Below are 15,636 nucleotides of genomic sequence, written 5' to 3'. Positions count from 1 at the left end.
TTAAAGACTATAATAAAGACCTTCCCTATGGATATGAATTATTCATCAGACTGAGCTGAAATACAGAACTGCTCCTGTGTGTAAAATTAAACCCATTCCTAATGTTGGGGTTTGGATCTTGTAGGTAGGGGCGTCACCAGCAGGGTTTGCACATCTACACAGAGTTGGTACAACATTATGACCACCTCCCTAACAGCAAGGCAAGCATTTGTTGTTACCAAACAGGCCTGAGCCTTCCTACACACACACACACACACACACACACACACACACACACACACACACACACACGAACACCGCCACCGCCAAGATGTTGGCAGCAGGCCCATTAAGTCCTGCGAGTTGCCATGTTTAGCTGCTCCGTGATCCATGGATCCTCCACGGATCAGACTTGTTTATCCAGCACATCCCCCAGATGCTCCATTGGGTTTAGATTTGGAAAAGTTTGAAGCAAAGTGAGCAGACTGATCTGCAGCTATGCTTCCCCACATGCAACAAACCGCCATTGGCTGTGTGTGCCGGCACATCTCTATCAGAACGAGCACGAAGCTATCCACTAATTTCAGCCACAGTGGGTCGATCATCTTTTTTTTTTTTTGTTGTTGTTCTTTATGCATCATGCATGTTGTCTTTGCAGCCCGTTTGCATCGGTGCGCCTTGATGCACATGTGATACGCACCGACCACTGCTGACCAGGAACACCCCACCAGAGGCCTTGTAATGGCTTAGATAACATGCAAATACAACAGAAACAGGTCCACCACCTTAGTAATGGGCGGTCATTAAAGACATTAAGCCAGCAGATTGAACAGAAACTGGTCCACTCCTCTGTAACGAGGAGTCGTTAGGGTTGTTATTGGCCTGGCTTAAAGGAACAATGTTTTGATCCCCCATATGAGGGTGAGAACTGAAGTGATGATTGGCCAGAATTAATCCTATTGCTGCATTATAGGGGTGGACCTGTTTCGGTTGTATTTGCATGTTGTCTAAGCCATTACAAGGCCTTTGTTAGGCAGTAGTATAAAGCCTGGTACTCCACATTACTCCAGACTTTTTGAATTGAGAATGCTTCCTGGAGAGGAAGCGAAACGTGTTCAACTACATAAAACAGGTCCAGTTGTTTTGTTTTTACTTTTTTTTTTTGGAATGACCATGACCTAGAATCTAGGACCTATATGACTGAGAATCTTCACCAGCACTCCACCAGAGCCACAGCTTTGAAGACACTCTGCTGCTCAGTCGTGCCAAAGTTGCTGAAATGCGATTTGTACTGCTTCTAGCGCCCGAACTTATGATGACACCAAAAACTAAAATAAGGAAAGAAAACTGACTGACAACTTGTGGTACTGATGGTAATGAACATCCAAAGTCAGTTTGAAATCCTTTATAAATGCTTATTAACCATTTTATTTTCACAAGAAGTTGTTTATGTCTCAAATGAAAGGATGCCACTTTTTGTGGATTAATGTAATAGGTAAAGAGGAGAATGTCTTTATGAGGCGCCACGTTAGGCTTTTTAGAAATGAGAGCTCCAGACGTCTCCTGGGATTTTACGAGCCGCTAACCGAGACGTTAAGTTAGTGAACGAGAAAAAGAGTCATTTTATCTGGCAATAACTTTTCTAGGAGGGTTCTGTTTCTGGCCCGTTCCAGAGGCAGGATCTAAAGTTAATCCTCACCGGGGTGGGTGGCATGCAAAGATTAGTTCGTAATAACGTGGCTGAAATGGACTCACCGATGAACTGCAGAGGGAGGGTCGTTGGGGAGTCGGCAAGTTGGGTCCGAGCGTCACTCTACTCTGACCAACACTGCTGCTAACACCTCCCTGTATATCAGGAGTTCCCAGAGCGGGGGTTGGGACCCCCATGGGGTTCAGGGACACCGTGTGGGGGTCGCGAGATGACATGAGATTTTAGAGAATATCCTAGTTTTAATACAGCAAATGTCTGTCTTTATATCGTAGACAATGGTACGAATATTAATGCCTTTTTGGTAGGGCTGGGTATCATCTAGGATGAGCCGATTCGATACGATTCTCGATACACAGCTCACGATACAATACGATTCTCGATACATAGCTCAGCTTGCTTTGATTCCAATATCGATATTTATTACTTTGAATTAATGTTCAGTGATTCAATCACCAAAATCAGCCAAATATTATGTTTATGTTCTATTTATTGATCACAGACATATTAACAGGAAAATAAAGTGCATTTGCTTCAATGCATTTAACGTGTCACAGAAACCAAAAATGTGCCCAAACATCTGATTTTAGGGACAAAGGAGCTTCTAAAATCCTGTCGGCCGTTCCACAAATTCGTCTCACTTGCTCTCCTTCGCTGTGAACTTTAATGGTTGTGCTGTAATAACGCCCCCTAGAGGTTGGGAGGTATATCGATATTGAAAGCCAGAATATCGATATTAAATCGTTTTTAAAAATATCGATATTAATCTTTATATCGATTTTTATGCACAGCCCTACTTTTTGGTACCAGAGAACATCCAAGTTTTTTCCTAGAAAATATGTAAACATTTAAAACATTTCTGAGTTGTTTGTTGTTGTTTTTTTCTACTTACTCCTCTGTGGCCAATCATTTGTTTTCGTTAGTTTGCGATGGCCCTAATCCGAGGTTTTTTTTTTGCTTTGTTTTTTTTGTTTTGGGTAGTTTTGGGCGATGGTGGCGCAGAGGTTAGGGAGTTCGCCCTGCAATTGGGGGTTGCTGGTTCTATCCCCCGCACTGACTGTCTCTGTCGTTGTGTCCTTGGGCAAGACACTTCACCTGCATTGCCTCCTGGCGATGGTCAGAGCCCGGTGGTACCGGTCCATAGCAGCCTCGCATCTGTCAGTCTGCCCCAGGGCAGCTGTAGCTACTAACATAGCTCACCACCGTCAGGGTGTGAATGGGTGAATGACTAAACTGTAGTGTGAAGCGCTTTGGAGGTTGTCAGACTAGTTAAAGCGCAATACAAGTACAAGCCATTTACTATTTTTTGTGGAAGTTACAAGAACAAAGTTATACTATTATGAAAATGAAGTTGTGATTTTACAAGAATAAAACCACTCAGTGGTTTGCTCAGACCTTTCAAAGTCCTGATTCTAATAATCATTGGCTGATGTGCTTAAAAAAGGCTCAATATTTCCCCTTTTTGGTAAACCGATACCAAAATATAACTACAACATCCCGATTTTAACACGAGGGGGTGTGGGGGAGGGGGGGGGGGCTGCGCTTTTTTGGAAGAGTTCTGATAAAATTACTCCCAAAAGGGGGTCGCCTGTTATTTCTGGGGTTGTGGGGTGAAAGTTTGGGAACCCCAGCTGTATGAAAACAGGACGTAGTCGGCTCGGTTGACTTGTGAAGGGCTGAGGTAGCTTCATGAAGGCCTCGTCTTTACAGCCATGCAGTGATTAAGTATTTATGACCCTCAGCCTTCTTCTTATTTTATCACATTATAATCACAAACTTCAAAAAGAAGGGAAAGCATCTGCCTGTCAGCTGTCCTTCGGGAAGGCCGCGTCCTTACCAGAACCTTTCATTAAATGGCCAAACAGATTTCTTCTTCTATGGTGCTGAGAATGATTCATGTGCAAGGAACCATTTAAAGAGATTTCTAACGAATTCCTCTGTAAATCCTAACTGGGGAGTTATCGTTTTCACATTTCTGTCAGCCGTCCGGCACGCAAAGAAAGCTGGAATCAACGAATAAACTCCAGCTCGCCGTGGCCGGTGAGAGGCTGCGGTGGGCCGCCGCCCCCCCCTCCCCAGCGCTTCGCCAGAGACATCCTGACTGAGGAGAGCGCGCACGCGTGTGTGTGAGCGGACGTGGGCAAGCAGAGCCGCTATAAACAACTGTTCTCCCCCGGTTGGCTCTGAGCGCACACCTGTTCACAGCCACGTTTCATAATCATCCCACTGTGCAGCAGTGGGTGTGAATTTCACTGGCAGCCGCGAGAAACCGGGAGAGAGAGAGAGAGAAAAAAATTACAGGCTGTGGCTGAGGTGTCACTAAACGCTCTGTTTAGCTTTCATCGTTCTTCTCAGGGTTTTCTGCGTTATGTTTAAAAGAAACCAGGAGCAGGGCTATAGATAGATAGATAGATAGATAGATAGATAGATAGATAGATAGATAGATAGATAGATAGATAGCTTTATTGTCATTTTGCATGCACAAAGTGCGTACAGAACGAAATTTCATTTGCATACAGCTTGAAAAATCACTCTAAAAATCACAGTAGATTGCACTAATTTTCAGGATAAAGATGCAGCAGCGATTTATGTAAACAATTGAAACAATTTAAAGTAAGCGTTTTCATAAAAAGACGTTCAATGAATCCATCTTTTAAACCTAACATGTTAAATCACGCAGATATTGCTGTGAGTCATTAGTCGGGAGTTCACTGCGCTGACATATTCTGCTGTCGTTTTCACATCCGGAGCAAATCCACAGAGCTGCGTTTACAATGTCTGGTGTTTTTATATATATATATATATATTTAATTTTGCTGTACTTCCAGAATTAACTCTGGGAGGCATCGTTGCTGATTTTCCGACTCATTCTCACCAAGTTTTTTTAAATCCAAAACCGGCAGAAGGATCCGAAGATCTTTTCTTAAAAGAATATTTGCTACATAAAAAAAAAGCAGAGGAACCTGTTGAACATGACCTGTCAGCAGATATGCATCATTCTTAGTTCCCCATGTGATGGATAAACACAAATGGATCAAGCAGACAGCGAGAGCACGTCTACACCGGAGGACTCCGCTGCTCACCAAAGGAGAGGAACAGTAGAGCATTAGAGATGCGTCCAGAAATGGGCTGGTGACCAGCTGAGTCAGCTGATTTAACGTTTTTTCCGGCCCTAATAGACGTTCAATGGATTTTATGAGCCGCTGGTCGTTGCTGCAACTCGGACTGGCATCAGCCCGCGGGCAAACCTGGAACATATTTAAAGATGTTCCAGCTTTTCTATTGGTTTGATTCATTTTGCACGATTTGACATCTTAAATTACGTTTTTACAATCCTTATCTTTCAACAGATCAGAAATAACTTTCAGTGTTTGAATTGCTCTAGGCTACTTTCATCCACAAAACCAGCAATGACTTGGTTCACTCAGACCTCAGACCATCTCAGACCTAACGGTAAATGTAAAAGTCGGTCGTTTTTATTCACACACTCGACACTTTTCAGCCTCTGGTTCCACTGATCTGTGAGGCAGACTTGCCTCTTCAAATATGGCGGACTCGCTGAGGTACCAGGGCGTCCTGATGCGTGCCAGCTGAACCGTGTCTCTAAACTGCTCAGGCATCCAGTGTGAATCTGTTTTCTCTCTCTGTTTCCCCGTGCGGTAACGTGACTACCAGCCTTTATATTTATATTAGCACCCGGTCGCTGTCGCCAGCAGGAGAAGCAGAAGCAGAGGCGCTTCTGCTCGCTGCAGCCTGCCGGCCCCTCCGCTTTACTTTAGGAACATAGGAAGTGTCCAAGACGGGACTAAACAAGCCGTGCAGATTCGTCAGTGATCAGCGAAGCTTTTTTTTTTTTTTTTTTTTTTTAAAGCAATCACATAGAATATCTTTGATGTTTTAAAGACTTCCCCAGTTCCCACGGCTCCTGAATGCAACAGCTGGTAATGTTTAGCGCAGCCTGTGTTGAGCTGTCAGTCAGGATTCCACAGCCCTGTCAGGTGAGGGTCTCTCTCCCCCTACGCCAGAACGGGGCCAAAAAGTTTGAAGCGGGGGAAAAAATCTTAAAGTGTAATAAAAGCAAAAAAACTGAACTTTTTTTTCTTCAGTTTCAATTTTTATGACCCCAGTTTAGCTCCAAGCTCAACAGGCGTATTTGTGCGACTCGAGCCATCCCCACGTCACACACAGAGCTCCGCAGTCCTCACATATCTAGACATTTTATGTGAATACTGGCTTTTAAGGAAGGTAAAATGCGATGAAACACTTTCTTTTCTTCTATTTTTTAAAAAGCAAAGCATTTTACAGCAAAGCGGCCAGGGTGGCGCCCACGTCTGTCCCCACAGCGTTGCGCCATCCCGGCCTATCACAGCTGGTACCGGTTAGCTGTCAGCAGAGCTAGCTGCAGTCGAGCTCGGCTCATTGAAAACACATGGCGGTGCTGCAGGAGGCTGCGTGTGGATGCTCAGCGCGAGCGCACGTGTGTATTTCGGGCTGGAAACCATGGCGATTGCCTTCCCAGTCGAGCCAGTATCAGCCTTCAGTTTGAGCGCGCGTGCCAGGAACAGCTCCTGCGGGGGCGGGAAGCGGCTGAGCGTTTGGAAAGACGGGCCTGTGACTTCTGGCAAAGCAGGAAGGAGACATTGTGCACGCAGGCATAGGATTATGATTCTCTGCTGCAAAAACAAACAAAAAAAAAACTTGCTTGTTCATGCAAAGCAGTTCATGTCACTTATGTGATCACGTTCTCCGTGTTTTCGTGGTTCCCCGTGACCGGCGGCCTCTGGGACTCAGGAACATGCAGCCCCCTCACACAGTGCTGGCTGGAGGTTTACTGGAACCCACAACACCTGTTGAACACGTGTGGCGTTCAGTGACTTCATTCACAACGCTCGGCTTTACGCCCAATCGCTAATTTATTGGGACATTTGTTTCGTCCCCCAAATGGATCCCAGTCGCATAATTCACATAACGATGTTTACGTAATCCATTTCATGTACAGTCTCATGGAAGTTTAATTATCAAAGGAGCATAAAAAAGTAAGTTTGGCAGCTTTGAAGTGCCATGAGTAAACTCGCTACCTTTAAATGAGCCTTAATTGTGTAGAAATCTGGGGAATCGACATATAAAACTTATTTATTTGGAAAAAAGGAGCTGTAAAAATGATTAGCAATAATCCTTTTAGAGATCCTTCCAATCCATTATTCGTACGATATAAAATACTCAGAATTCATGACTTAGTTGATTTAAAAATTACAAATAATCTATCAAGTAAACAAAAATATTTGAAATGAGAGCAAGTAGTTATAACTTGAAAGGAACAGAAGTCTTAAAAAAAACTAGATTTAGAACCACAGTAACAGAACGGAGCATTACAGTGAAAGGTGTACAATTATGGAATAATCTCAACAAAGAAATTAAAGAAACAAGGTCACTTAAAGTGTTTTAAAAAATTATAAAATTAAGTGTATTGAGTGGATATGAAATTATGGAATAATTTAGTGGTTTGTGACCAAGTTGATCATCAATAATAATAATAATAATAATATTATATTATTAAGAGAAATTTAGCATTTTGTTTCTTTTCTATATAATGCTCTTTGAAGCAGAACGGTTTGTGTTTTACATGTTTTTTTGTTTCTGTGTAAAGCACTTTGAGTTGACTTTGAATGACGCTATATAATCTCTTTGAATACTGTAAAATGTAATTACGGCACATATGGATAACTGAGACAAGATGGATGTAAATGCTGTAAAAAGTAACAGAACTGATGCACAATTGTTGTAAGATAAGTTAGGGGGCAGATATCATAAGATTGCTCTTCTCTCTGCTCCTTTTCATTCCAGGTGCATCGATTTGCTAGTGTTGTGTGTATGAATTTTAAAGTTATTCTTGAATGAAATAAATAAACTAATCATCTCCCTATGGCGCTCCACTGACTTTTATCCATTTTTTCCTTGACAGTAGTTAATTTTGCCAAAGAATTCTTCTATAATGTCTCAACATGTGCCCTAAAAGTTGGCTAAATTGGCTTATCATTTATAAATTGGACTGGACAACAGCTACAGTCTACTTCCTTTTAATTGTTAGCACACAGAGAATCAGTAACCGTGGCAGCTTCAATGTTTTTTTGTTTTTTTATGACATGTGATCTGTTAAATGTTCCTGTTTAGGAAACTGTACACTCACTACTGTGTGGCCTAAACCATTCCAGTAAACCTTGGGTGTGTATACGCAGAGTTGAGCCGTAAACCTGGTGTGACAGAGCGGGGCAGCGCTCCTTCTACGGTAAAAGCAGGCAGCGGCCCGGCGGGGACCGGAGTCTCTCTCAGGGTCCACAGCAGTGCACCTTGTTTTCTTCCTCCGCTTGGTCGTTAGGGGGGACGAGATGCACTTGAACACACCGTGAAGAAGAGTCAGCCGAGCGCCTGCCTTGCTGCTTCAGGACCGCGATGAACTGATGCAAACATGAATTCTGAAGGAGCAGGTCTGGCCACCGTGTTTCAGCTTTAATCTCAGACACATTCGGGTTATGCAGCAGAACATAAGTGATCCCAAGCAAACCAGGAAGTGCACCTCTGAATGGTTTAGAAACAACAACAAAAAATAAAAGAAATGAAGGCTTTGGAGAGGCTTATTTAAAGGGCAAACTTTAAGCTGTGATGTAACCCAACCCTACTAAGAGCGGAGCATAAAGGCCGCCTGAACGTATTATTATAGCTGTGGAATTGTCAAATAACAATTCACTTTTTCAGCTCTGAGTACCAGGCACTTCTTTAGTGTTGCTGTATGTTTCTGACCGTGGAAAAAAAGCTGCTTAAAAGGCAGCGAACAAAAAGACCCGTCAAACTGGATCTGTGCTGAGGCGATAGTCAGAAGACGGCAGGAATAAAAACGGTTCTGCGAAGAAAGGTTGGCCAAAGGTGCAAGTTGTCGCTCATGCTGGACGGCAGCGGTCGCAGCCGAGGGTTATGCAAAAGAGTTATGAAGTTTAGGTTCAGCTACAAGTTCAGGTTGGTTTGGAAAGCTTCCCCCCGCCAATCCATGAACTGCATTTTGTAGTTACTCATGTTATCTTTGTCTGAATTTTAACAAAAAGATTGTCATGATCTCCTAAGAGTCCGTGGCAATATGTACCTTTGGCCATTCTGGTTCACTTTTTTTTTTATTTAGCGTTCAGGAGAGTCACTGATGTCAGATAACGAGGTCGTAAGGTGCTTATTGTACAATGATGAAATATTATTTAGATATTCTGAGACATTTCAGGGTGAATAAAAAGCAAAAACCGAACAAATCTCTAAGGAGGGAAATACATTTTTCCCCGTTTCTCTTTACTTGCCATGACCGTGATGCTGTGAAAAGGTCCTAATTGGGTTCATTTAATCTAACGCAGGATTTCTTAGATTTGATGTAAAGTGTAATCCAGCTCTTGATGTTTGGATGCATTTTTTAAATCCTTATCCTGCTTCAGATTTCTTTTGTCACTAGCTACTGTTAGTGTTGTCCTTTCAAAGCAATGTTTCAGATTTACAGCAGCAGCGGCCACGCATTCAACCTTTTTCTTGGTGATTTGTGCTGTTTTTAGGATTAACGAAAGGCCCTGATATGCGTCGTAATGCAGCAGGAAACATCCGATTAATTGACTCACATATGTCTTCGTTAAAAAAGAGGTCAGAGGAATCAGAGCGTGCGTACGAGTCCGTGTAAATCTAGATTGAGTCATGTATATGAATTTAGCTGGAAATAAAAAATCTGCGTTTATTAGCAGCGTCCGTATGTGCGTAGATGTGTGTGTGTGTGTGTGTGTGTGTGTGTGTGTTGGTCTGCCCTTGCCTAAGGCCAAAGAAGGCAGCAGTCCAACTAGGTCAGCGCTAACGGGACATTAGAGGGCTGATAGGAAAAAGGAGGGGGCTGTGGAGGAGACGTAAGGATGTCGTCATAAATTTAGGGAGGAATAGAAATGATGAAGAAAGCAACGCATGGCGAGCCGAAATAAAACGTTCACACAGAAAGAGAAATCTGAAGGATTAGCCACAAGAAAATTCAACAGCTAGTAAGCCTGAACTACAGATGTGCAAAATAAATACAAATGTTTGATGTAAGGACATTTCTTTCGTTGACTTAGTTTTTAGGGACTAAATCAGCCAAAACTTTATCACCGCGCATGGTAGTGCTTTCACCCAGCTTTGATCATCTTCCTATTATTACAGGTGAATACCGATCAGCCGAAATAAAACCAGCAGTTGCCCAATGCTGAGTTCATCCTCATTGTCCTTTTAAATCCAAGTTTAAAAGACTGAATGCGAGACAAACATGTTTATGTAACTGCTCCGCTGTTCTTCTTATCTGCCTTTTATTTTAAGGCCATGGGAAGGCGATATGCCGTTGGGAAATAACGTTCCAGCGCTGTCTTACCCAGTATCTCCCACTGCAGCTCTCACCGTCTGATTACCTGCTAAGGCAGCGTTGGATTGTTTTGGAAATGTCACAAAAATCCACCTGAAGACCGTAGCTCCTTCCCATCATGTTTACCACACTTCCGCTAATAGTACTGAGCTGACATAGCCACGAAATACTACAGCAGTTAACCAATAGCGCCATTGCTTAAGGCCGAAACACAGCGGATCAGATTTGGCATCCAATCCTACAGAACATTGGCTCTTTTTCGATGTCTGTGGCGCTTAGAATGGGTTTTAGATTCGACTGCGTCTTCGACTGTCCGACAAAAATGGACCTCTGGTCTATGTCTGTCAGTCCTACGCATCACTTTGATGGGGGAAGTCGTGGTTTAGACAGAAAGTAAGACATGGAAGCACAGCAAAACACTTGGGCGTAGGGGAAAATTTCTAAGTAAAATCGTCACAGCACAGAAGTCCCTAAAAAAGTGAAACACCAATCTTCTTTGTGCTTGTTTGGGCAGAAACTGCAGCTGTGTGATCACTGCCATACCTGCTTGTCTCTATGCTGTCATGATTTCTGGTATATACTCCTGCGTGAATACTCACTGGTGAGTCCAGTGGCCTGTGTGTTTAGAAGAAATCAGGACACTACGCTATGCAGATGCTTCACTCACCTCAGCATGCTGCTGGGCGAGAAATTCATTTTATTGATTCATTAAAATTTTCAATTTATGGCGATTTAATTTTTGGAAAATCAAGATTTTTTTTTATTTTGCCTATGCACCCGTTGGGCCTCCATGTAACCTGGCTCTATATCAGTCCTGAAAGGGGAAATTGTTTTGCTAAAAGCATGCAATGCTAAATATATGTTTAGGAAAATATATTGTGGAAATACTCTAAAGAGGATTTTTTTTTTTACCAAAAGACGAGGCTCTTTAATTCATTCATTCATTTTTGATAATTTTACGTATACGTCTAAGAAAAGGCTTCACTTCAGTTGTGTAACTTCAAACAATTTTAATTGTGTAAAAGCAGTCGCAGCGAACATTTTGGTATTATTTTCATTGTTTCCAAAAGCGGGGTCTTCTATCTTGTTTTCCCAGCTTGTATTTAGCTGCACTCTGAATTTAGGTCAACTCTCAGGCAAGATGATTGAAGGAAAAAACATAGTATAATATGGTATAATAAAACCGCAGATTTGATTTTTAAATCAAATCACCCAGCCCTACCTCAGCATGATGGATGCTTGAAAGTGGGACTGAAAGGGATGGCTTTTTTACTTTTTATTACTGCTACTGTGAGGGGGATCTAGGGCTGCGTCAGATAACCATGTGGTAATGGTGATGTAGTGAAATATTGCAAAGGCGATATCAACCCCTTTTTCACAACAGATCCAGCACTCAGAGATGTTTAAAAGCTTTATCACCATCGTCCGTGTCAGACGTCAGCTTCTGTTGCTGTCACTTCTACAGGCTGTCACAAAAATGTTCATTTTATATAGGGCTGGACGATGTAGTAAAAAAGCAGATTGAGAAAATAGAAATCACATTGATCGATGTCGATAATTATAAATAAATTCAAAACATTTATTTTAAGTGCAGCTCTGGCCATTTATGCTGTTGCTTCATAACCTATTTTTAATTATAGAACACACAAACACTGAATTTAACTCAACCCTTTATTCAACCAACTTTTTATCAAAACTGCACGTTTTAAAAAAAGAAAAAAGAACACTTGCTCTCTGGTCTTTTTGAAGGAGGCGGAGCTTGGTGACAGCGCGTTCCTGGATCTGTGTTTGTGATTGGTTGGGAGGATGTAATGACTGTAGTATTAACCTACATTATAGGCTAGAATGCAAAAGGAAGGAAAACTATCGAACTTTTTACTGACCCTTTTTTTCTATCATCCATATACCTCTAGTGATCGATATATATTGTTATTGAATTATCATCTGGCCTTAATTTTATATACAGTATGCATATAACCCACAACATATACTGTATTCCAAGCTGTTTTCAATGAAATTAATATTGCAGACACACTAATATTAAGATGATGATGAATTTGTGATTTTTTTTTTTTTTTTTTTTTTAAGTCAGTTTATGTGCAGTAGTCCAGCCTTGAGCTCTGGTGACGGAGACATTTGTGAGACGCTCCTAAAAACACTCAACATGGCGAAGTATCACAATAGTAATTTAATTCAGTGCCTATCTGGGGGTTGTTTGTTACACAGTCTGAGCGAAATGCTAGGCTGCAGGGTCTACGCAGGGATCAAGACACGGCTGTTTTTTTAGTTCACATGAATCTACGTGAAGGTTCAGCCAGCCTGCATATTCATAGATGTATAAATATCTGAGAAAGAGAATTATAGAGCAACGTCTCCACCATGTTTGAGCAGGATTCTTTTAATGAACAGTTCAACTGGTTTGTTACCCAGAGAGGAATTTTAATTCAGCCGATTATAAGGCGGTAACTACCGCTGTGCCTCTGTGACCTCAGGTAGCACTTACTCACCGCTGGCATGTTGCCGGTATAAATCTGAAGCCATTCTAAAAGCTGCTGACAGGACTTCAAGCCGGGCAGATTTAAATGTTTTCTTGAGCTGTTATGTGGCTCAAGAAATGTGGATCTGGCGTCTGACTGTGAATGTAGGGCAATGGGTCATCTGAAGTCATGACACAAACTGGGTGTGCGTTTGTTTCCGTTTGCGTTGTCAGTTGTAATCTTTCTCGCTGTGCGTGGACACACACACATATGTGCGTGTGTCCACACACACATATGTGCGTGTGTCCACGCACACACGGATACACACTTGGGTGTCAGTGTGTTTCTTGTCAACTTCAGGCATGAATGAGTTTGCTTTGACCTATATTGTGCTTTAGCACACACACACGGAGATGGGATTTTTCTACATATGAGGACTGTACTTGGTATAATATATTTTCTACACATCCAGCCAACGTGTTGTCTTGAAGCAGCATACCAAACCATACCCTACATTTTAAAGGTTTACTTTTAAACTGATAATAGTCATAACGATCCAGAATTCTCTTGATCCCAAAAACGTTATCTGGTCCTCGCAATCAAAAATGAGAAGAGTACACACCCTCTCACCAGTGTGTGTGTGTGTGTATATATATATATATATATATATATATATATATATATATATATATATATATATATATATATGTATATATATATGTATGTATATATATATATATATATATATATATATATATATATATATATATATATATACAGACCAACAATTGACTTAGGGTTAGTTGTCAATTAGTGGCTCATTAGTTTAAATTTGTTCCTTCCAATTGACTGCTAACGTCAGCTTAGAGAAGTGGTTCTCAAATGTTTTCTGCTGCGCCCCTTTTGAAAAAGGAAAAATATTGTAAATGGGTCAAAATTTATACAAAAATGTAACTATTATCGTGATCAGTCTACAGTCTCCAGCAGTCTACTGAACTGGGAAACTCAAGACCTACATCCAGTCTTAGGCCCTGTTTGAACCACATGTGGTATGTAAAACAGCAAAGTTTAGTTTGTTTCTCCTTTTCATCGAGACCACAATGCAGCGTATTTTCTCTAGAAACGGCACGATCGGCAAATAGATCCTAGAATGCAACGTTTTGAAAACCTCGTGGTCTTCGTTGTCCTCTGGCGTGGCACAGTGTGACGTTTTTAAGCAGGGAGTTTTTGTGCACAGGATCATGTTGTTGAGCTTCAGAGAACATATCGCCGACTAGTGGCATGGCAGGGAAATTACACAATTTTCAGAGTTTCTACTAGTGTCTCGTGCATAGAGATCGTAATTAAAATTGGCATGTAGACGTGTTAACAGAAACAGAAAAACAACCCTGTTTCCAGTGGATTGTTGTCGTGTGAACGGGCCTAAATAAAAAAAATTAAAAAAAGAGTTTCAAACATGGAGACAACAGGATGCCAGCCTTCATATGCCAGGCTCATATCATTAGCTCATCCTTCCTTCACCAGACTGTCACATGTTGACAGCGACTGGATAGTGCTTAGTGGGATAGATTTCACTTTGATGAGATCTATCAGTATCCTGACATCTTGCAATTCCCCTAGAGATTTATGAGGAAAAACAATTAACCAACTATAGGTCATATTTTAACAGGTAGATCAGCCGGTTATGATCGCTGCTAGTAGAAGCCCTACAACGTTAGGGTACATTTAAGCAAGTATTAATGTTGCTAATTGTAACATTTAGATGCTGTTGCCCTCTTAGCCAGGTCTACCTCCCTTGTAGGAGGTATTTGATCTAAGTGGCATCTACCTGATTAAATGAAGGTTATAAATGAATGGTGGCAGGCAGAAGATAAAGCATCATGATAAAGCTCATGAGCTGTCCAAACAGGAACGGGAGCAACTCATCTCATAATCTGATCACAAGTTTTTCTCAATCCTAGCTACAGCTGATTAGAAACTCGTTTTTTTTAAAAACTGTTCACCTTGTCTGACTCCCATCCCCTCTGCCCGCAGTCTGCAGACAAAGAACGAGCGCTGGAGGAGACGAAGAGCTACACCACCCAGTCTCTGGCTAGTGTCGCCTACCTTATCAACACACTGGCCAACAATGTGCTGCAGATGCTCGACATCCAGGCCTCCCAACTGCGCCGCATGGAAAGCTCCGTCAACCACATTTCACAGGTCGGTCGTCCACAAATGTTCTCCTGTCAGTGGAGAAGCAGTTAGCAAGCTAGTAATTCACTTCTGTTCGTCCAAATACAGAGCCTTGCAAAAATGTTCATATCCAACTTTGATGTTTGCACATTTGTTTTCATGATTTAAACAAAAATTTCAATGTATTTTGATTTAATGTGATAGACCAAGAGAACGCAGGGGATACTTTGGAAGAGGATTTTCATAATTTTTTCTTATAAAACTTATAAAACTATGGCTATAATTTGTATTTAGCTCTCCTTCCTTGGGTATCCCTACAGAAAAACTAGTGCAATTAGTTGCTTCCCAAAGTCACCTAATTAGTAAGTAGAGTCAGTGTGAAAACATCTGTAATGTGAGGTCAAGCTTTCAGCATCAGTAAGGAAGACATTAATCAGAGGCCAATGGTTACCTTGGAGGAGCTGTATGGACTTGTGCACAGAACAAATCGGCCCTTAGTTGGAAGAGTTGCAAAAACTCTTCCATTTAAGAAGAGTTTTTCATATTCAAAGGAATATGAGAGCCATAAAAAGTCAGATTTAAATTTACCAAAACCCATGTAGAGGGCACAGCAAACAGGAAACGACATGCTCTGGTCAGACATGACACCACAATGTAACTTTTTAAACTACATCAAAGTGATATGACTGGATAAAAAACTAACACTGCAAAAGCACCCTGGATGGCATTTCTCCCCACACTGAGACACGGTGGTGATGGCATCATGCCGTGGGAACGGTGATCCTCAGCAGGCCGGGAATCTGGTCCGAGTTGACGGAAGAAGGGACTAAATACAGGACAGATCTGGAGGGAAACTTGTTGGGGGCTGCTAAAGGTTAAATAACGGTGCGAGG

At 41.7% G+C, this 15,636-nt stretch overlaps 1 protein-coding gene across 8 annotated transcripts in view; it reads left to right on the top strand.

Moving 5' to 3' along the window:
• Window positions 1-15,636, top strand: part of LOC105940289 (abl interactor 2) — a 39,461-nt gene that overhangs the window by 773 nt on the left and 23,052 nt on the right. For all 8 annotated transcript variants that reach the window (XM_036138914.1, XM_021308712.2, XM_021308714.2 and 5 more), the window contains exon 2: window positions 14,603-14,770. In XM_036138914.1, coding sequence (XP_035994807.1) covers window positions 14,603-14,770 — 168 coding nt within the window. The remainder of the gene's footprint in view (window positions 1-14,602; window positions 14,771-15,636) is intronic.

Source organism: Fundulus heteroclitus, chromosome 7, assembly GCF_011125445.2.
Source record: "Fundulus heteroclitus isolate FHET01 chromosome 7, MU-UCD_Fhet_4.1, whole genome shotgun sequence".
Lineage (NCBI taxonomy): Eukaryota > Metazoa > Chordata > Actinopteri > Cyprinodontiformes > Fundulidae > Fundulus > Fundulus heteroclitus.
The sequence above is the reverse complement of the archived record's forward strand: the minus strand, read 5'-3'. Positions and strand labels throughout refer to the sequence as shown.